General features: G+C 43.1%; 1 protein-coding gene across 4 annotated transcripts in view; it reads left to right on the plus strand.

The window, feature by feature from the left end:
• CD4 (CD4 molecule) overlaps positions 1-23,759 on the plus strand; it is a 41,315-nt gene that overhangs the window by 14,879 nt on the left and 2,677 nt on the right. For all 4 annotated transcript variants that reach the window (XM_023741502.1, XM_023741501.1, XM_023741503.1 and 1 more), the window contains 8 exons: positions 4,832-4,936; positions 5,063-5,230; positions 17,945-18,103; positions 18,513-18,746; positions 20,899-21,231; positions 22,438-22,638; positions 23,113-23,234; positions 23,576-23,643. In XM_023741502.1, the coding sequence (XP_023597270.1) occupies positions 4,852-4,936; positions 5,063-5,230; positions 17,945-18,103; positions 18,513-18,746; positions 20,899-21,231; positions 22,438-22,638; positions 23,113-23,234; positions 23,576-23,643 (1,370 nt within the window). In that variant the 5' untranslated portion in view covers positions 4,832-4,851. The remainder of the gene's footprint in view (positions 1-4,831; positions 4,937-5,062; positions 5,231-17,944; positions 18,104-18,512; positions 18,747-20,898; positions 21,232-22,437; positions 22,639-23,112; positions 23,235-23,575; positions 23,644-23,759) is intronic.

The following is a 23,759-nucleotide window of genomic DNA, read 5'->3' on the forward strand; positions in this document are numbered from 1 at the left end:
ATTCTCCCTTGCTCCCAAAGGGATGAGACCAGTGGGGTATCTTAGATGGCCGCTCACAGGCTTTTAAGACCCCAGACACTACTCACCAAGGTAGAATGTAGAGCCAGTATTGTCTTTATAAACTGTGTTATGCTAATTGAGCTAGATGTTCCCCGAGACCATGGTCCCCACAGCCTTCCACCCAGCAATTCAGTCCCTCAGGGAGTTTGAATGTGTCTATGGGACTTCCATGACCTTTCCTTGTACAAGCTGTGCTAGTTTCCCCTGTATTGTGTACTGTCTCACCCTTCACCCAAGATACAACTTATCTATTGCCTATTTAGTATTTCCCCCCACCCCTCCCATCCCTGGTAACCAACAAAGATTGTTACATTTTGTGTGTGAACTTTTTCATGGGTTTTTACAATAGAGGTCTCATACCATATTTGTCCTTTTGTGATTGACTTATTTCACTCAGCATGATAGAAAGTTTTTTAATGGAGCACCATACTCAAGGATAATATCCTTTATTTTGTGTGCTAATCCGTTATTTTGCTAAAAGGTGACCTCAAGGGATAGTTTTGATTCAAGGTTTAAAGAGTATCTCAGGGTGATCGTCTCAAAGAGTCCTCAGTCTTAACTCAAATTTTAAGAATTTGCATTCTGTTCCACGTTTGTCTCCCATTCATAAGGGTCCATCTATAGTGGCCCTGATTAGAACAGTAGGTAGTGCTAGCTGGGCATCATCTAGTTCTTCTGGTCTCAGAGTACAAAAAAAAAAAAAAAAAAAACCCAAACCCATTGCCATCGAGTCAATTCTGACTCATAGCAACCCTATAGGACAGAGTAGAACTGCGCCACGGGTTTCCAAGGCTGTAATCTTTATGGAAGCAGACTGTCACATCTTTCTCCCATAGTATGGCTGGTGGGTTCGAACTGCTGATCTCTGGGTTAGCAGTGAATCACTTTAACCACTATGCCACCAGGGCTCAGGGTAGATGACGTGCATTCAATTTGGTTTGAAGAAATCGCATACTTAAAAGACCCATTTAAGTATCCCTTCTCTGTGCTCTGGACTTCCTGGATGGTGCAAATGGTTAACACACTCAGCTGATAACCAAAAGGTTGGAGGTTCAAGTCCATCCAAAGGTGCCTCAGAAGAAAGACCTGGTGATCTACTTTAAAAAAGCAGCCATTGAAAACCCTATGGACATGAGGGTGAAGGACCATAGACTTGGGGGACATCTACATTAATTGGCACAACACAGTTTATAAAGACAATGTTCTGCATCTTACTTTGGTTGAGTAGCACCTGGAGTCTTAAATGTTTGTGAATGGCCATCTGAGATACAACTATTGGTCTCTGCCCATCCAGAGCAAGGGAGAGTGAAGAAAACCCAAGACTCAAGGGAGCAATTAGTCCAAAGGACTAATGGACCTCATGAACTACAGCCTACATGACCCTGACACCAGAAGAACTAGATGGTGCCCAGCTACCACTACCAACTGCTCTGACTGGAATCAAACAGAGGGTCCTGGACAGAGTGGGAGAAAAGTGTAGAACAAAAATTCAAATTCACAAAAAGACCAGACTTACTGGTCTGACAGAGACTGGAGGAACACCCCAGACTATGGCCGTAAGACAATTTTCTGACCTGGAACTGAAGCCATTCATGGAGACCACCTTTCAGCCAAACAGTAGACAGGTCCATACAATAAACAATAATATCTGAGAGGAACATATTCCTAATATACGAGATCAAGAGGACAACATTTATCCAAAAGCAAAGATGAGAAGGCAGGGAGAGCAGAAAATCCAGACGAAAGGAAACAGGGAACCCAGTGTGGAAATGAGAAGAATGCTGACACATTGCGGGGAATGCAGCTAATGTCACGGAACACTTTATGTACAAACTATCAGATGGGAAACTAATTCACTCTGTAAACTTTCACCTAAAGCACAATAAAAAGAAAGAAAAAAGGAAAACTCTATGGAGCACAGCTCTACTCTGACACACATGGGGTTGCCATGAGTTGGAATTGACTTGATGACAACTGGTTTTTGTTTGTTTTTTAAATAGTATTTTATTGAGTTTTTGGTGAAAGTTTACACAGCAAGTTAGGTTCCTGTACTTTACTTACATTTATCACAATGTGTCAACATTCTGTTTGTGTTCTTTTTGTTCCCTTTCCAGTACTGTAGTGTCCCTGCCCTCTTATCTTTTCATCTTTGCTTTTGAGAAATTGTTGACCTTTTGGTCTCATACTGATGGTTTTTAAGTAATGCACCAATCTTATGGGTGATAACCTTTAGTTTGTGTGTCACTTTGGTATTTCACTAAAAGCTGATCTTAGGGGATAAGCTTGGTTCTAGGGTGATAGTTTCAAGGGGTCCTCTGTTCTCTACTGTTCCAGTTTGTCTGACTTCTTTCTTTCTTTCTTTTTTAAATAAGAATTTGAGTTCTGCTCCATATTTTTCTCCCATTCTATCTGGGACCAACTATTGTGATTCTGGTCAAAACGGTCAGTGGTGGTAGCTGGACACCATCTAGTTCTTCTGGTCTCAGGGTAGATGAGTGGTGGCTCTTGTAGATTTGTTTCTTCTCTGCGCTTTTAGTTAACCTTCTTACTGTTTTGCTCCTGGCGAGTGGAGATCCTTAGTTGTGTCTTAGATGGCTGATGGCAAGCTTTTAAGATCCCAGAGGCTACTCACTTCACCAGGATGCAGATTACTATTTTTGTGAACTATGTTATGCCAATTAACTGAGATGTCCCATGAGTCTATGGTCCTAAGCCTTCAAACCCATAAAACCAATGTTGGAAGGTGTTTGATTTTGTCTAAGGAGTATCCATATTTGTGCCTTCAATGAATATATGTGCCTGCACCCGCATGTCTGTATTTACACATATCTATAGATACTTCTGGAGCCCTGATGGTACAGTGGTTAAGAGCTTAGCTGCTAACCAAAAGGTCGGCAGTTCAAATCCACCAGCTGCTCCTTGGAAACTCTATGGGGCAGTTCTACTGTGTCCTATAGGGCCACTATGAGTCAGAATTGACTCTATGGCAAGGGATTTTTTTTTTGGTATATATACTTCTATCTGTTCTCACCTATGTACACATCTTTACCTACCCATATACCATTTTGCTTATACCCATCCATATGTGCTCAAACGCTCATTATTACTTTGGTTGTGCTGTGCTCACTGCATCCAACTGGTTGGTTTTTGTTTTGTCTGTGCTGCAGCTGGTACCAGGCCTGCAGCAGCTGCAAACCTAACTGGATCATCATTCCTGTCCTCAAGGAACTTGGGCTGGTGGGGGAGAAATGGGAGCTCACATCATTGCAGCATAAGGTAGAAGATGGGGCATGCCCAAGCTGGTGCCACCAGAGTGCTATGGGAGTTTAGAGAGGTTGGATCACTGCAGAGCTCAGATTATCAGGGTGGCCTCCAGGGGAGAGAAAAACTAGGCTTGAGGGAGAGAAAAGTCTGGGTGTGGGATCTCATCTTTTCAAGTGGTGGACTGGGTCCACCCTGGCCTACCTCCTCACTTCCCATGCAGCCACCTCTCTGAGGCCCACTTATAGCCTGGGCCTGGAGTTCAAAGACACTTCTGCCCTAAATCTTCAAGGTACTATCTGGATGGCCTTCCTCTTGTCTATACTTCCTCCCTGTCATCTGGCCTCCAGTCACCACATCAAGCTTCCTAAAACTCTACATCTATTGACCTTGTCACTTCTCTGCTCAAAAATCTGCAGCGGCTCCCAGTCACAAGAAACTAAAGCCCCAGCTCTCTAGTTTGTCTGTGAAGATTTACAATCAGGCCCCAAATGCCTTTCCCACGTCATCTCCCACTACTTGCCTCCAATAGCGCTGTCTGTACTCCCAACCTTCCTCACATGCCGTGGGGAGGAAATACCCCTCCCCTTTCCTTTCCACATAACTTGCGATTTTCAAACTTGAGCATGCGTCAGTCACCTGGAGGCTTGCTTAGACACAGATGGCTAGACCCACTCCCAGTTTTTGATTCTGTAGGACTGGGGTAGAGCCCGACAATTTGCATTTCTAATACATTTCCAGGTAATGGTGCTAATGATCCCACACCACACCTTGAGAATCACTACTCTAACCCAATGCTGTCCATTCCTCAGGGTCTAGTCAGAGCCTTCCCGCACCACCAGCCCCGGCCTTGACTGTCTTCCAAGCCCATAGAAACTGCTCTTTCTTCTAAACTCTGAAGCTGCATCTTTCTGCTTGTCCCACTCAGGGGCCTTATAGGGTCACTCCGATATTGAACAAGAAATTACCTTTTGCTCTTTCTCTCCTGCACCCCCCACTCCTGAGAATTTTACTTCAAAACTGTCCCTCAAATCAGTCTCTTTTCCCACATTCCCACAGCTACTATACTTCAGACCTCATCTTGTCTCACCTGGATAGTTGCACTCCTGTCTTCTCCCATTCACCTTCCCACAACAGCTGGAGGGATCCATGTTGCAAATCTAATCATGTTCTTCTCTACACAGAAACCTTTAATGGCTCCCTAATGCCCAGGGCCAAGTCCCAGCATCTTAGCACAACATTCAAGGACCTTCATGTCCTGGCCTGGCTCTCTGACCTCAGTCCCTACCAGTTTGCCACCTTCTCCATGAATCCTTTTCTGATCTCAACTGGTAGAGAACCCACTCCCACCCAAGCAGGGCATTTTGTGGCAATTACTGCAGGGCGTCTGCTTCTGGGTATGCACATCTAGTTCCCTGGATTGACTGTAAGGAGTCTGAAGGCATGAATATAATCTTTGTATGCCCCAGTTCAGTGTATGCCTGCTGACTAACAATTGTATCTTCCTCAGGCCCTACCCTTTCTGCAGGGATGGCTCAGGTCCCTGCGCACCTCGGCAAGGCTACAACAAACCGGGGAGCCTCTTTTAGGCACCTGCTCCTGGTGCTGCAACTGGGTGAGTACTCAGATTTGGGGTTAGGGTGCAGAAGGCCTGGGAGGAGGAGCTGGCTGGGAGGTGCAAAGGTGGGAGTTGGGGGGGGGGGCAGCAGCATTGAGGCCTGACCCCTTCTTTTCCACCTAGTGCTGCTCCTAGCAGTCACTCAGGGAAAAGAAGTGATACTGGGTGAAGAAGGCAAGATGGTGGAGCTAGCCTGCAAAACTTCCCATAAGAAGTTCATGCTCTTCAGCTGGAAATATTCTGATGGGACTAAGATTCTGAGCAACCAAGCCTCCCACTTCTGTACACCAGGTAAGGGTTCTTTCTTCCCCATCCAGGGAGAAAAACACACTATGAATTGAACACTCCTGGTGTCAGACTCTAAATTGCAGAGTATTAGGGTTGACAGGGACTCTGGGACACTCTTGTCTAGTGTTTCCCAGTGCCAGGTGCTATCTGGGTGGCCTTCCTTCAGTCTCTACTCTAGGTGGCCCAGGGAATGCTTTTGGTGATCTATATTAATTTTAATGCTTTAATACTTATGAACTTATTTTAATGGGTATTAGAAAAATCATTATCATGTAAAACTCATGATTTCATGAATATTATTGCTACAGACTCATGTAGATGATTCTTTGTTTATTTTGATTAACAGCAACAGAGTGGTTTTTTCTTTTTTAGCTTTTAAAGTGAAATCTCTAGACTTAAGACTTTCATTCTTCTTAGAAACGTATTTTACAGTAAAGGAGATATTTTTTCATGTAAGTTTTCTTCCTTATGTTCTCCTTTAGACTCTTTTTTCTTCTATCTATGTCTTCTAATACTCAATACATTCTTGAATAAGGGCTTCCTATGGGCCACAAGGAGCCCTGGTGGCACAGTGGTTAAGCGCTCAGCTACTAACCGAGAGGTTGGCAGTTTGAACCCACCAGCCATTCCATGGGAGAAAGATGTGGCAGTTTGCTTCCATAAAGATTTACAGCCTTGGAAACCCTATGGGGCAGTTCTAATCTGTCCTATAGAGTCACTATGAGTCGGAATCAACTAGACAGCAATGGGTTATGGGTCACAAGTAAGAAAACAGCATGAAATGCATTTTTGTAAATATATTTTGTATTTTGTAAGTTTACTAGATTTATCATTATTTGATTTTCAATTCTTATTTTTAATATTTTATTTTTATTATGAAAATTTAAACGTGTATAAAAGTGGAATAATTATGTAACGAACCCCATATGCCCCATCCAGGTTCAAAAATTCATGGTCAATTTTGTTTTATCTACATCCCTAAACCTCCCCTCCCACGGTATTATTTTGCAGCAAATCTGAGACATTGCATCATTAAATCTGTAATTGCTTTAGTATATAACTCCAAAAATACAATGACCCTTTTTAAAACATATCCACATTGCCATTATCATTCCTTAAAAATAAAAAAATTAATTATTCCATTACAATAAATATCCAGTCAGTGTTCAAATTTCCCCAATTGTCTCATAATATTATTTTTACATTTGGTTTATTTGAATCAGAATCAAAATAAAAATTCATGCATTGCATTGGTCCCTTAAATCTCTTTTAATTTATACATTTCTTCTCTCTCTTTTTTCTCTTGCAATTGATTGGTTGAAGAAACCAGGCAATTGTCCTATTAAGTTTTGCACATGCTGAATAGAGGCTGGCTACTCCATGCTGTCATTTACCATGTTCTTCTGTCCTCTGTATCTCTTATAAATTGGTGGTTACATCCAGAAGCTTAATCAAGCACACATTAAATTTTTTGGCAAGAACACTTCGCAGGTGGTGTTTTGCCCAGCAGTAACAAGGAACACTCCCCTCCTCCTGTCAGTGGAGGCTGTCTTAGTCATCTGGTGCTGCTATAACAGAAATACCACAAGTGGATGGCTTTAACAAACAAAAGTTTATTCTCTCACACTTCAGGAAGCTAGAAATCCAAATTCATGGTGCCAGCTCCAGGGGAAGATTTTCTCTCTCTGTTGGCTCTGGGGGAAGGTCTTTGTCACCAGTCTTCCCCTGTCCTAGGAGCTTCTCAGTGCAGGGACCTCGGGTCCAAAAGATGCACTCGCCTCCTAGTTCTGCATTCTTCACGGTAAGAGGTCCCCCGTCTCTCTGCTCACTTCTCTTTTATATCTCAAAAGAGATTGACTCAAGATACAACCTAATCTTGTAGACTGAGTCCTGACTAATTAATATAACTGCCTCTAATCCTGCCTTATTAACATCATAGAGGTAGGATTTACAACACACAGGAAAATCACATCAGATGACAAAATGGTGGACAATAACATAATACTGGGAATCATGGCCTAGCCAAATTGATACACATTTTTAGGGGACACAATTCAATCCATAACAGAGGCCAAGAGAGGAATCTGGACTTCTTTTTCAACCAGGTAGTAATGAGGTTGCTCCCCCTCTTCCTCTGCCATAGCAATGTCAAAGAAAGCCAGTTAAAACAAAAGGTTTAAATAAGATCCAGAGTCTCATAACATAATATAAAAATGTCCAGGTTTCAATAGACAATCATGCATCATAGCAACCCAAGAAAATCTCAAACTGAATGAAAAAAGACAATCAACACTAAGATGTCAACACTAAGAAAAAAATGTTAGAATTATCTGACAAATATTTTCAAGCAGCCATGTCAAAAATGCTTCAATGAGCAATTAGAAACCCACTTGAAACAAAAGAAAAAACAGAAAGCCTCAGTGAAGAAATAGAAGATATAAAGGAAACCAAATGGAAATTTTAGAACTGAAAAAATACTATAAATGAAATAAAAAGCTTAGTGGATGGTCTCAACAGCAGAATGGGGAGTAGAGAGGAAAGAATCAGTGAACTGGAAGATAGAACAATAGAAATCACCCAATTTGAACCATGGAGAGAAAATAGACTATTGAAAAAAAAAAGAACAATAGTTTTGTGTGGAACTGTAAAAATGGCACCACGGCAGCATCTGACCTTGTCTAACTTAATGAGGGGGGAAAATTATCAGCATCAGCCCAAGGCAGTTTCCTATGAGGTAGAGGTCAGACATACCTCCTCTCCAACCTTTTTACCAATTCTGACACCAGTCATCCCTCCCACAGCACTCTCTACTTCTCTGCTGGGTTTGATAATTTGTAGCAATGGCCACACAGAACTCACAGACAGTACTCACAATTATGGGATTTATTAGGGAAGTAAAAGGTTACAACTCAGGATCAGGATCAGGAAGCATGCAGGCAAAGTCTCTCTTCTTTAGTGCAGAACAGCTCTCTCAGCTCTTCTTGGCCGTGCAGGGCTCTGCTCAGCACCCTGATGACAGGCTTCTCTCAGCCCCCTCAGGACAGGTCTCCTCTCTTGGCCCTCTGCCCTTGGCCCTGCTCAGGCCTGGCCTCTGCCCTGCTCAAGAAAGTGTTCAAAAGCTCTTTTAGCTCTGCTGATAAATGCACAGAGGCACCCCACTCTGCCAGCAAGCCTCCTGTCCAAATGCGCTCAGCTCCCTCTCTTCATGGGTTGGCAAACCCACTGTGGCTCCCTTGATCAGTGGACTGGGAAGCACACTGCAGCCATCGCACATCAATCTCCTGGTTCTGCTGCCAACGTTTCTCTGCTGCCTCTTCTTGCTGTCTTGCTTTTCACCATCTCAGGCCATCTCAGGTGTTACAGCTCTCTCTCTGTGTCCTGGGTCTAGGATGTTCTCAGCACAGTGACCCTGGGACAAAAGGACACACTCCACTCCCAGCTCTTCTTTCTTGATGGGTTTGAAGTCCCCCCTCTGCTCTGGGATTGGTTCTCTTTTAAGCCCAGCAGGATGGCAAAACTGACCAACCCTCTCATTATGGTTCCAAACACCTTATTTGCATGGTCTCACCTCCACAAGGATGACATGTACCTTATTAGCGTTATTAGCAATGCTGTTCGATCCCCTTGATGTGCCACAAGCACCTTATTTGCATAGTCTCACCCAATCATTTTGTAGGAGTCACAAGATAGTGGCAAGAAAGGCCATATGAAAGCAATTCATTGCACCACAGGAACTATTACAAAAGATCTAATATTTATGTCACAGGAATCTCAGAAGGAGAAAAAGAGAGTGGGGCTGAAAACTTCCCAACTTGGGCAAGAGACATAAATGTACAGATTCAAGAAGCTGAGCAAACCCCAAGCAGGATAAACTAAAAAAATCCACACCAAGACACATCATAATTAAGCTTCTGAAAAGTAAAGACAGAAGAAAAACTCTTGAAAGCAGCCAGAGAAAAATGACAGCTTATCCATAGGGAAAAACAATTTGAATGACAGTAGATTTCTGATCAGAAACCATGGAAGCCACAAGGAATATTTTTCAAGTGCTGAAAGAAGAGAACTGTCAACCCAGAATCCTACACCCACAGAGAATATACTTCAGGAGTGAAGGAAAAATCAAGATGAAGGAAAACTAAGAGAATTGTCCACCAGCAGATCTACTTTAAAGGAATGGCTAAAGAAAATTTTCTAAACAGAAAGGAAATTATAAAAGAAGGAAACTTGGAATATCAAGAAGGAAGAAAAAAACAGGGTAAGCAAAAATATGGATAAATACAAATGGATTCTCAAGAATGGTCATGTGCCAAAGAATAAATAAATATCCATGAGTCCATACTGGCATAAATAAATGATTGAATAAATAAATAAATAGAAGAGAAGAGTTAAATTTCCCCTGAACAAGAATTCAAAACAATTTATGTGGATACTCCACTCTCAAGAAGGTGAAGCATAACTCCTCACTCCTTAAGCATAACCTGCATATAGTTACTTCCTTACAAAGCATACAGTATAGAGGGAGTGGAGAGTAACTTTACAGTGAAGAAACCTGACAAACACTACCCCAGCTGGATGATCAAGGTCTACATCAATAGTGATAATTCATGTTGATAGTATGTACCCTCAGTATGATGTAATGAAAATAGCACTTTACCTCTCTCCCAGAAACCCAGAAACCCATAACCCCAGTCTAATCAAGAGAAAACATCAGACAAATCCCAATAGAAAGACATTCTACAAAATACCTGACCAGTACTCCTCAAAACTGTCAAGGTCATCAAAAACAAGGAAACTGTGAGAAACTGTCACAGCCAAGAGGAGTCTAAGGAGACATGACAACCAAATGTAGTGTGATATTCTGGATGAGATTGTGGAACAGAAAAAAAGACATTTGGCAAAAACTAAGGAAATCTGAATAAACTATGGACTTCAGTGAATAATAATGTATAAATATTGATTTATTAACTGTAATAAATGTACCATACTAACTGGTTATGGGGTACTTGGAAACTCTTTGTACTGTCTTTGCAATTTTTCTATAAATCTAAACACTGTTCTAAAAAATAAAGTTTATTGCAAAAAGATGTTCAAGTAACCCACAGGAAGGCAGGAAAAAGAAAACAGAAAAAAAAAAAAAGAGGGAAAAGCAGAAAGCAAAAAATTCAAATGGCAGACTTAAGTCCTAATATATTAATAGTTGCACTAAATGTAAATAGTCTAAATACACCAATTAAAACACAGAGATTGGCAGAGTGGATTAAAAAACATAACCCAACCTATACTGTCTACAAAATACTAACTTCAAATATAATGATATAGGCATGTTGAAATTAAAAGGATGAAAAAAATATGTCATGAAAACTTTAATTAAAAGAAAACAGGAGTGGTTATATTAAAATCAGATAGACTTCAGACCAAAGAAAATTACCAGAGACAGAGAGACATTATATAATAATGAAATGGTCAGTTCACCAAGAACACATAGCAATCCGAAATGTGTATGCACAAAACAACAAAGTTGCAAAACATATGAAGGAAAAACTGATAAAACTAAAAGAAGAATTAGACAAGTCCACCATCATAGTTGGAGACTTCAACATCCATCTCTCAACAACTGATAAAACAGCTACATATAAAATTAGCAGGGCTATAGAAGAACTCAATAATACTATCAACCAACAGGATATAATTGACATTACTGAACACTCCACTCAACAACAGCAGAATACACATTCTTTTCAAATGCCCATGGAACATTTACCAACATAAACCATATCCTGAGCCATAAAACAAATTTAAAAGAATTGAAATCATACAGAGTGCATTCTCTGACCAAATGGAATTAAACCAGAAATTAATATCAGAAAGATAATAGGAAAATCTCCAAACATTTGGAAATGAAACGATAACTTCTAAGTAATTCATGTATGGGTCAAAGAGGAAATCTCAAGGGTAATTAAAAAAATACATTAAACTGAGGGGAAATGAAGATACAACATATCAAAATTTGTGGGACAGGGCTAAAGCAATGCTAAATGCGTACATTGTTATTGTTGTCAGCTGCCATCATGTCAGCCCCTGACTCACGGTGGTCCCATGCAAAGATGAAAAGTCTCAAATCAATAATCTAAGCTCCCATTTCAAGAACCTAAAAAAAAATAAGAGTAAATGAAACCCAAACCAAGCAGAAGGAAGGAAACAATGAAGATAAGTGCAGAAATCAATGGCATTGAAAACAGAAAAATAATAGAAAGAAATCAATTGAACCAAAAGTTGATTCTTCAAAAAGATCAATCAAATTGACAAACCTTTAGCATGATTAACAAAGGAAAAAAAAGAGAGAAGACACAAATGACCAATATGAGGAATGAAACAGGGAATATCACTACAGACTCTGTAGACATCAAAAGGATAATAAGGGGATGGTTGTACAACATGATGAATGTAATTAATGTCTTAAATTGTACATATAGAATATGTTAAAAAAAAAAAAAAAGGATGATAAGGGGCTACTAAAAACAACATCAGTTTAGGTGAAATGGACCAATTCCTCGAAAAACACAAACTATTACAACTCACCCCATGAGAAACAGATAAATAGCCTTATAACCATTAAGGAAAACGGAATTCATGATTTAAAAACTCCCAAAAGAGAAATCTCCAGACCCAGATGGTTTCACTGGAGAATTCTACCAAATGTTTAAAGAAGAATTAACACCAATTCTACACAATCTCTTCCAGAAAATAGAAGAGGAGGGACCACTTCCTGAGTCATTTTATTGAAGCTAGTATTACCCTGACACCAAAACTAGACAACAGTACAAAAAAAGAAAACTACAGACCAACATCCCTCATGAGTATAGGTGCAAAAATTCTTAGCAAAATATTAGCAAGAAGAATTCAGCAATATATAAAAAGAATTATATACCATTACTAAATGGATTTTACTCCAGGGACACAAGACTGGCTCAATATTTGAAAATCAGTTAATGCAATCCATCATATTAACATGCCAAAAAAAAAATCACATGATCATATTCATTGATGCAGAAAATCATTTGACAAAATTCAACACCCATTCGTAATAAAAATTCTCAGAAAAATATGAATAGAGGATAACTTCCTCAATTTAATAAAGAGCAACTACAAAAAAAAAACCCAAAAACCTACAACTAACATTACATTTAATGGTGAAAGACTGAATGCCTTCTCCCTAAGAACAGGAACTAGGCAAGGATGTCCACTCTTACCACGCTTATTCAACATAATACCAGTAATTCATAGCCAGTGCAATAAGGCAAGAAAAGGAAATACAGATTAGAAAGAAACAAATAAAACTGCTCTTATTTGAAAATGACACGGTTGTCTATGTAGAAAATTCCAAGGAATCTTAAAAAAAAAAGAAAAAAAACCTTCCTAAAACTAACAAGTGAGTTCAGCAAGGTTGCAGGATATAAGATAGACATACAAAAACAACTGTATTTCTAAATAATAGCAATGAAAATGTGGACACAGAAATTAAAAATACAATACCATTTACAACCACTATGTCGGGAATGACAACTTGAAGAGGAATGACATTGCATTCATTGTCAAAAAGAACATTTCAAGATCTATCCTGAAGTATAACCTTGTCGGTGATAGGATAATATCCATACACCTACAAGGAAGACCTTGTAGCACTTACTGGTGAAGATCAAAGACCACAGCCTTCAGTATGGATTACACCTCAATATCAAGAAAACAAAAATCCTCACAACTGGACCAACAAGCAACACCAGGATAAGTGGAGAAAAGACTGACGTTGTCGAGGATTTCATTTTACTTGGATCCACAATCAACACCCATGAAAGCAGCAGTCAGGAAATCAAAAGACGCATTGCATCAGGTAAATCTGCTGCAAAAGACCTCTTTAAAGTGTTGAAAAGCAAAGATGTCACCTTGAAGACTAAGGTGTGCCTGACCCAAGCCATGATGTTTTCAATCACATCATATGCACGCGAAAGCTGGACAATGAATAAGACTGAAGAACTGACGCCTTTGAATTGTGGTGTTGGTGAGGAATATTGAATATACCATGGACTGCCAAAAGAACAAACAAATCTGTCTTGGAGGAAGTACAGCCAAAATTCTCCTTAGAAGCAAGGATGGTGAGACTACATCTTACATACTTTGGACATGTTATCAGGAGGGACTAGTCCCTATAGAAGGGCATCATGCTTGAGAAAGTAGAGGGTCAGTGAAAAACAGGAAGACCCTTGATGAGATGGATTGACACCGTGGCTGCAACAGTAAGCTCAAGCATAACAACAATTGTGAGGCTGGTGCAGGATAGGGCAGTGTTTCGTTCTGTGGCGCATAGGGTGGCTATGAGTCGGAATTGACTTGACGGCACCTAACAACAACAACAAGGAAGATCAGTTGATATGACTATTATTCAAATTTATGCACCAACTACTAAGGCCAAAGATTAAGAAGTTAAACATTTTTTACCAGCTTCTACAGTCTGAAATTGATCAAACATGCAATCAGGATGCATTGATAATTACTGGAGATTGGAATGTGAAAGTTGGAAAGAAAGAAGGATCGGTAGTTGGAAAATAGGGCCTTGGTGATAGAAACAGCACCCGAGACTGCATGATAGAGTTTTGTAGACCAACGACTTCTTCATTGCAAACACCTTTTTTCAACAACATAAACAGCAAATATACATGTGGACCTAGCCAGTTGGAATACACAGGAATCAATCAACTACCTCTGTGGGAAGAGACAATGGGAAAGCTCAATATCATCAGTCAGAACAAGGCCAGGGGCTGACTGCAGAACAGACTATCAATTGCTCATATGCAAGGTCAAGTTGAAACTGAAGAAAATTAGAACAAGTCGACAAGAGCCAAAGTACAACTTTGAGTATATCCCACGGGAATTTAGAGACCATCTCAAGAATAGATTTGATGCGTTGAACACTAATGACCAAAGACCAGACGAGTTGTGGAATGACATCAAGGACATCATACATGAAGAAACCAAGAGGTCATTAAAAAGATAGGAAAGAAAGAAAAGACCAAAATGGATGTCAAAAGAGACTCTGAAACTTGCTCTTGAACATCAACTAGCTAAGGAGAAAGGAAGAAACGGTGAAGTAAAAGTGTTGAACAGAAGATTTCAAAGGGCAGCTCGAGAAGACAAAGTATTATAATGACGTGTGCAAAGACCTGGAATTAGAAAACCAAAAGAGAAGAACATGCTTGGCATTTCTGAAGCTGAAAGAACTGAAGAAAAAATTCAAACTTCAAGTCACAATATTGAAGGATTCTATGGGGAAAATATTAAATGACTCAGGAAGAATCAAAAGAAGATGGAAGAATACACAGAGTCACTATACCAAAAAGAATTGGCTGACGTTCAGCCATTTCAGGGGGTAGCACATGAGCAGGAACCAATGGTACTGAAGTAAGAGGTCCGAGCTGCACTGAAGGCATTGGCGAAAAACAAGGCTCCAGGAATTGACGGAATATCAACTGAGATGTTTCAACAAACGGATGCAGAGGTGGAAGTGCTCACTCATCTATGCCAAGAAATTTGGAAGACAGTTACCTGGCCAACTAAATGGAAGAGATCCATATTTATGCCTATTCTAAAGAAAGGTGATTCAACTGAATTTGGAAATTATCGAATAATATTAATATCACATGCAAGTAAAATTTTGCTGAAGATCAGTCAAAAGCGGTTGCAGCAATACATCGACAGGGAACTGCCAGAAATTCAAACCAGATTCAGAGGAGGACTTGGAAGGAGGGATATCATTGCTGATGTCAGATGGATTCTGGCTGAAAGCAGAAATACCAGAAAGATGTTTACCTGTGTTTTATTGACTATGCAAAGGTATTCAACTGTGTGGATCATAACAAATTATGGATAAGATTGCGAAGAATGGAAATTCCAGAACACTTAATTGTGCTCATGAGGAATGTGTACATAGATAAAGAGGTAGCTGTTTGAACAGAACAAGGGGATACTGCGTGGTTTAAAGTCAGGACAGTTGTGTGTCAGGGTTGTATCCTTTCACCATATTTATTCAATCTGTATGCTGAGCAAATAATCAGAGAAGCTGGACTATATGAAGAAGAACAGGCCTTCAGGATTGGAGGGAAGACTCATTAACAGGCTGCATTATGCAGATGACACAACCTTGCTTGCTGAAAGTGAAGAGGACTTGAAGCACTTACTGATGAAGATCAAAGACCACAGCCTTCAGTAAGGATTACACCTCAACATCAAGAAAACAAAAATCCTCACAAATGGACCAATAAGCAACATCAGGATAAGTGGAGAAAAGATTGACGTTGTCAAGGATTTCATTTTACTTGGATCCACAATCAACACCCATGGAAGCAGCAGTCAGGAAATCAAAAGACGCATTGCATCAGGTAAATCTGCTGCAAAAGACCTCTTTAAAGTGTTGAGAAGCAAAGATGTCACCTTGAAGACTAAGGTGTGCCTGACCCAAGCCAGGGTGTTTTCAATCGCCTCATATGCATGCGAAAGCCAGACAATGAATAAGGAAGACCGAAGAAGAATTGATGCCTTTGAATTATAGTGTTGGTGAAGAATATTGAATATACCATGGAGTGCCAAAAGAACGAACAAATCTGTCTTGGAAGAAGTGCAGCCAGAATGCTCCTTATAAGCAAGGATGGCGAGACTACATCTTACATACTTTGGACATGTTATCAGGAGGGACTAGTCCCTATAGAAGGGCATCATGCTTGAGAAGGTAGAGGGTCAGTGAAAAACAGGAAGACCCTTGATGAGATGGATTGACACAGTGGCTGCAACAATGGGCTCAAGCATAACAACTATTGTGAGAAGCGCAGGACTGGGCAGTGTTTTGTTCTGTTGTACATAGAGTCACTAAGAGTCGAAACCGACTGGATAGCACCTAACAACAGCACACAAACCACTGTGTAGAACCAGAGGAAAGAGGAAGTAGGATATGAATGACTAAAGGGACAAATAAAAGGGGAGACTGAGTGAGTGATAGGGGGAAAGCTGGGGTGAGGTGTTGCCCAGGGCTACAAGATTGTCTGGAAAGGTCTCCAGGAAAGGATGAGCTTGAGTAGTGGGGTAGAGGACTATGGGGTCTAGAAGAAGAGAGGAGAATGCATGGCCAACATGGTGTCCAGTCTCCTGCACCAAGGCAAAAATAGGCAGAGGGCCAACAACTGCTCAGGGAAGCAGAGGTGGTGCCAAGGGGGTTGGGGATGGGGGCTTTAGCCTCAATCACCCTTGGCCCATCCCTCCAAATATATAATCTAAGTATCAAACTGTGTGTTTGCTATGTAAATCCAGCTTCAAGGCAAGTCCTCTAGCTTGCTTTCCAAACCAATTGCTCCTTCTAAAGAAATTCCTTAGAATTTAGAGTAAGGGCCCTCTTTTACAGAAATCTGGATCTGCCACTGCACCCACAAAATAGTTGGCTAAAGAGAAGAACATCCTCTTGGTGGTGATGTTAGATACTAAAAGAGAAGACTGGAAGACATCACATATCCATGTCTGAGGAAATTTCTATAGACAGTATTCCAGCATGGCGTACCCAGCAGGCCTGAATTTTAATCCTGGCTCCACTACTTATTAGATCAAAATTCAAAAGATAGAAAAGGGCATATAGTGAAAAGTCTGTCTAACATTTGTTCCATGGGTATTCACTTCCTCTTCCCTGAGCCAATCAAGGTTACCATTTTCTTATGTTGCCTTCGAGAAATAACAGCATGTGTGTGTGCGTGTGTGTGTGTGTGTGTGTGTATGTGTGTGTATATATACCAAAACCAAATAAAACCCATTGCCATCGCATCGACTCCGACTTATAGTGACCCTACAGGACAGAGTAGAACCGCCCCATAGGGTTTCCAACGAGTGGCTGATGGATTCCAACTGCTGACCTTTTGGTTAGCAGCCATAGCTCTTAACCAACCCCTATGGGGTGGTTCTACCCTGTCCTATAGGTTGCTGAGGCAGAATCTACTCGATGGCAACGGGTTTATACATATATGTGTGTGTATGCATATATATATTTTTCCTCCCCCTTTTAAAACAAATGGTAGCGTACTATATAGCCTGTTTAATACCTTGCTTTATTCAGTTAACAATATATCTTAGAGATTGTTCTTATTCTTATTCTTTTCTTTGACTGGGTAGCACTCTACTGAATGGGTGAACTATAATTTATTTACCCTATCTCTTCTTTTCTTGGTGGACATTTAGTTTTGTACACGCATTTGTAATGCTGATAGTTGTTACAAATTACCTTCCAAAGAAATGTACCAGTTAACACTCCCACCAACAATGTATAAGAGTTTGGGCAATTATTTAATCTCTGAACCCAGTTTCCTTATTCGTAAAATAATAAACACAGTATCTATTTTTGGAATTGCTGTGAAGATTAATTGAAATGATGCACGTCAAGTATTTGGCACATAGGAGTCTATGCTCTCAAATGAGGGTATTATTTTATTCTGGATTAGTGAAATATTGTCCCTGTTGGGTAAATGAAGGTAATGGGACCTCCTCACCAGTCTGGGGTTCTCTGATTAGTGTGAGGGGCAGATTCCGCAGGAAATTAGTTACTCAGATCAGAAGAGTTGTGGATACTGCCCTCACTAGTGGTGCCATGTCTCCAGAGCTCCCCAACCTCTTCCACATGGCTTCTACTTCCAGGTAACTCTTGGCTGAAAAATCGCCTTGATTGCAGAAAAAACCTGTGGGACCAAGGATACTTTCCTCTGATCATCAAGAATCTTGAGATGAGAGACTCAGGACATTACATCTGTGAAGTGGAGAACGAAAAGGAAGAGGTTCAATTGCTGGTGTTCAGATGTGAGTGGGGAGGGTCTGGGATGAGGATACCCTTGCCCAGTCTCCCTTCCTCCTCTCTCCCATCTCCACACCAGAATAGGGCCTGAGCTGGTGGTACTTAATCAGTCTGGAGATGGCTCAGACAATAAGTCTCCTTAGGCCCTCCTCAGGCCTTGGGTTAGGCAGGGGCGAGAGGGAGAGGCCTAGAGAGGGGGAAAGAGAAGGGCAGGAACCAATGGAAGGAAGGAGAGAAAGAATAGGGAAGGGAATAAGGGAAGAAGAGGAGGAGAGGGCTGGATTGGGGGTTGGAAGCTGGGTGTTGGGAGGAAAGGAGATGTTGGGACAAAGGTAGAGACCGTCTTGGTTTCTCAGCCTCTTGGGGATGGTGTGCGTATGCGTGTGTGACACAGGTGTCCTGTTCCCTCCACAGTAATTGCCAAGCCTGGAGTCCACTTGCTGCAGGGGAAGAACCTCACCCTGACCTTGGAGAGCCCCTCTGATAGTAAGCCCTCAGTACAATGGAAGGGTCCACGCGATTACAGCAAGAATGAGGCCAAGAGCCTCTCAGTGCCCCAGCTGGGGCTGCGGCACAGCGGCACCTGGACATGCACCGTCTCCCAGAACCAAAAGACTCTGCAGCTCAGAGTAGAGATCTTGGTGCTAGGTAAGAGGAGCTCCTCACCCCTGCAGTCTCCTCCGGACTCAGGGGCTAACCAGCCCTCCCTCAGCTCTCACTGCTGTGTTCCCAGGCCTGGTGCTGGGGGGAGGGGTAGATCTAGGCCCCCTAAAGCTGAGATCTGTCCTGAGGGTCATCCTGGGCCCTCTCTTCCTCAGTGTGCTGACTAACAGCCACCCCGCAGGTGGTGGACAAGAAAGGGAGGGAAGATGTAAAGATGAGGGGCCCCAAAGGCCCCTGGAGGAGGCCCCAAAGGAGGAGTGCCAAGGGTATCTACTTTCTTCATTGCCTCAGCTCCCCACCCCTCCCAATTTGGCACATCCACTTACTCAGGGACACTAACACCAGCAAGCAAGCCCTGATGAAATTCTACATTGCACCTGTAGAGCCATGAGCTAGGCACTGAGGGAAAGACCAAAAACCAACAAAGCAGGTCCCACCCTGCCTGCATCCTCTAGGTGCTTATGTGACATAAGGTAGTGGAGTATGGTGGTTTCATGCTTGGACTCTGATTTAAATTCTAGCTCTTTCACTGACAACCATGTAACCTTGGGCAAGCTACTGAACCTCTCTGTGCCTTGGTTTCTGCATCTGTAAAATGGGGATGATACTGTGATAGTACCCATCTTGTAGAGTTATGGCAAGAATTAAATGAGCTAATGTATGTAACACATTTAGAGCAGTGCCTGGCACATAGTAAGCTCTATTTAAGTGCTTGTGCTTATTTTGTGGAAGATGATAAATTATACATCTAAGTTGTTGTTGTTGGATGCCATTGAGTTGATTCTGACTCATAGTGACCCCATGTGACAGAGCAGAACTGCCCCATAGGGTTTTGGCTGTAATCTTTACTGAAGCAGATCACCAGGTCTTTCTCCTCACTGGGTGAGTTCAAACTGCCAACCTTTCAGTTAGCAGCTGAGCAGTTAACTTTTGCACCACCAGTGCTTCTTATAAGTAGTGCAAGCCAAATGCCCTCTGTGCTCCCTTGGGATCCTGAGGAAGGAGAGGCCCCCCTGTGGCTGGGCTGCTCCATGAGGCTTCCAGGAGGAGGGAAGCTGCCTTAGAAACATGTTGGGGTGGAGAGACAGGAGAGAAGATTGAAGAGGTAAAAGGGATTTTTTAAAAAAATTTTTTCCCATACAAAAATTTATACATACATTGTTATGTGACTCTGATTGCTCTCCCCATACTGTGACAGCACACTCCTCCTTTCCACCCCTGATTCCCCATGTCCATTCAGCCAGCTCCTAACCCTCTTAGCCTTCCCATCTCACCTCCAGACAGAAGCTGCCCATTTAGTCTCTTGTATCTACTTGAGCTAAGAGGCACACTCCTCACGAGTATCACTTTATGTCCCACAGTCCAGTCCAATCCCTGTCTGAAGAGTTGGCCTTGGAAATTGTTTTAGTTCTGGGCTGATAGAGAATCCGGGGGCCATGCTTTCCGGGGTTCCTCCAGTCTCAGTCAGATCATTAAGTCTGGTCTTCCTACTAGAACCTGAGTTCTGCATCCCACCTTTCTCCTACTCCATCCAGGACTCTCTGTTGTGTTCCCTGTCAGGGTGGTCATTGGTGGCAGCCGGGCACCATCTAGTTCTTCTGGTCTCAGGCTGATGAAGTCTCTGGTTTATGTGGCCCTTTCTGTCTCTTGGGCCAATACTTTCCCTGTGTCTTTGGTGTTCTTCATTATCCTTTACTCCAGGTGGCTGGGACCAATTGATGCATCTTAGATGGCTGCTTGCAAGCTTTTAAGACCCCAGACGACACTCACCAAAGTAGGATGCAGAAGATTTTCTTAATAAGCTTTGTTATGCCAATTGACCTAGATGTCCCCTGAAAGCATGGTCCCCAAACCCCTACCCCTGCTACTCTGTCCCTCAAGGTGTTTGATTGTATTCAGGAAACTTCTTAGCTTTGGTTTAGTCCAGTTGTGCTGACTTCGCCTGTAGTGTGTGCTGTCCTTTCCTTCACCTAATACTGTAAAAGGTAATTTAAGGACCTGAAATGCCAACCTAGGTTTTTGGGCTTATCCTGGTCCCCCTTCCATCTCTGCTGCCCCCACTACATGCCTCCTCACCCTGCCAAGCCTCATCTTCCTGCCTCCATCTGACCCAGGTTCTCTCCCATCCCACCTCCAGCTTTCCAGAAGGACTCCAACACAATCTATAAGAAGAATGGGGAGCAGGTGGAATTCGCCTTCCCACTTACCTTCACAAATGAAGACCTGACTGGGGAGCTGAAGTGGCAGGCAGAGGGAGCTTCCTCCCCCCAAACCTGGATCACCTTCTCCTTGAAGGACAAGAAGGTGTCCCCGACATCGGTTATACTGGACAAATTGAAGATGAATAAGACATTGCCACTCTGCTTCACCCTGCCCCAGGCCTTGCCTCAATATGCTGGTTTTGGAAACCTGACCCTGGATCTTGCCAAGGGAAAGCTACATCAGAATGTGAGCCTTGTGGTGATGACAGGTGAGAAGCCGGGCTGATATGGGGAGGGCAGCAGTGGGAGGTGAAGGGGCCTGGCCCAGGGCTCCCTCTGAGGCAGGGTGGACTCTAAAAGAGGATGCCTAGCTAGGCCCTGATTAGAAGTCCTTGGGTAGTCAAACAGTTAACACGCACAGCTGTTAACCCGAAGGTTGGTGGTTCACATCCACTCAGAGGCATCTCAGAAGACAGGCCTTACGATTTATTTATGAAAAATCAGCCATTGAGAACCCTTTGGAGCATAGTCCTTCTCTGACACATATGGAGTCACCAGGAGTTGGAATCGAGTTGATGGCAACTGGTTTTAGGCCCTGGGTGCCTGATCAAACTGATCAAGGGCCCTCTGGGTTTTGGACTGATTTTGAACTTAGACTGAATCCACATGTCCTTCTCCGACAACCCTGGGCCAGCCTGGGGCTGCTTCCACTGGGAGTCCCCAAAGGGCGTGGGCCAGGAACCAGGGTTCTAGGTCTGCCTCTGCCCAGCTCACCCTCTGTGACCCTGGCTAAACCCCCTACCCACCATGGGCCTGCTTTCTCACCTGCCAAATGAGGATAACATAATCTGCTCTTAGTAAGATAGTAGCAATGATAATAACACTTAAGTCAGGTTCTAGGGTGAGTTCTTCACATCCTTATCTCCTTAATTATCATAAAAAATAAAAAAACCAAACCCATTGCCATTGAGCAGATTCCAACTCATAGTGACCCTATAGGACAGAGTAGAACTGCCCATAGGGTTTCCAAGGAGTGGCTGGTAGATTCCAACTGCCGACCTTTTTTTTTGGTTAGCAGCACAGTCTTAACCACTGTGACATGAGGGCTCCTAATTATCACAACAACCTCATATATAACTAACACTTGACGCTTAGTACACGCCAGGCCCTGTTCTAAGCACTTTATGTGGATTCATTCATTTAATTATTGTGTGAGGCTTAGAGAGTTAAGTGACTTGACCAGGGACACACAGCTAGTAAGCAGAGGAGCTGGGATTCAAACCTAAGATGGCTGGACTCCAAAATCTGTGTGTTCTCTATTACAACTTCATGAAAATGTTCTCTGAGAGGCTAAGTGAAGGGCATCCACGTAAATCATCGTTTTTATTGTTCTACTGAATGCCCTTAGAGCTTGGAGGTGCAGGGAACCCACAGGTCCAGGCTCCCAGCCCCCCAGCCTGTCACCTCTCTTGCAGTGACTCAGCTTCAGAACAATTTGATCTGTGATGTGTTGGGACCTATCTCCCCCATGATGACCCTGAGCTTGCAGCGGAAGAACCAGACAACAAAGGTCTCGAAGCAGCAGAAGCAGGTGCAGGTGTCAGATCCTGAGGAGGGGATGTGGTTGTGTCTGCTGAGGGACAAAGGCAAGGTCCTGCTGGAATCCAAGTTTGAGGGTGAGGATCCAGCTCCTATGCCCTAACCCCAAGCCTCTGCCTCCTCAGCCATGGGACCTTCCTTGGCTTGGCTGAGGCCACCTCCCAATTCCTCTGAGATGGATGGGCTATACATATGTGGCCCAAGGCACAGAGTTTCCAACTTCCTAAGGTCTAGAGCCCAGGAATGGGGCCCCCTGACCAAGAACTACCTCTCCTGGCTCCCCTGCAAACACATACACACACATACAGACAGCCCAGGGCCTGAACCACAGATCTCCAGAGCACCCTATAGTCTCTAAAACAAACTCCTTCCCCAGCTCTGCCCTCTCAAGCCCTGATGGGGCTCGAAAGAGCCCTGGGAACCCTGCCCCTTTCTCCTGGTCCAAGCACAGACCCCAGTCTGGCTGGGCAGCCAGCCTTCCTCAGCCCCTCCAGACTGCCCTGTGCCCTTGATGAAGTGCAGTGGGCTAAGCACACCCCTTTCTCTTGCAGTTTTGCCCAAAGTGTTCCAGCCCCCGGTGATACTCCTGGCTGCAGGCCTAGGTGGCAGCGTAGGCCTTCTGTTTTTCACTGGGTTGGGCATCTTCTGCTGTGTCAGGCACCGGCACCAGCGGGTGAGTGAGCCTCCCCAGACCCTCCAACATGGGCAATTACACCCCTACCCCTACAGGGCCCTTGAGCACCTGAGGCCTGAACAGCAACCAGTGTAGCCTGTATACGCGACCTGCTTCTGTTCTGGCTCTCTCTGCCCCAAGCTTTCCTCTCTGGATACAGGGCCCTGTCCCAGATGCCATGCAGAGCGAGAGACAGGAAGGAGGAGAGAGCTAATTCGGGGACAGATGGTCTCAGCTATAGTAACTGCTTCTCTCCCAGCTTCCCCCTCTCCCCCCTCCAAGGGGCACCTCCCTCATGGAGGCCTGGGACCCTCACAACTCCCCTCCTTCTCCCTGGACAGCGCCAAGCAGAGCGGATGTCTCAGATCAAGAAGCTCCTCAGTGAGAAGAAGACTTGCCAGTGTTCCCAGTAAGGAACTGGGAGACAGGGCAAGGGAGAGAAGGAAGGGGAAGGAGAAGGAAGGGGAGGGAGGAAAAGAGAGCAGGGGTGGGAAGAGGAGGAAGGGGAAAGGTGAGGAGAGAAGG

Source organism: Trichechus manatus, unplaced genomic scaffold (genome assembly GCF_000243295.1).
Source record: "Trichechus manatus latirostris isolate Lorelei unplaced genomic scaffold, TriManLat1.0 scaffold00182, whole genome shotgun sequence".
NCBI lineage: Eukaryota > Metazoa > Chordata > Mammalia > Sirenia > Trichechidae > Trichechus > Trichechus manatus.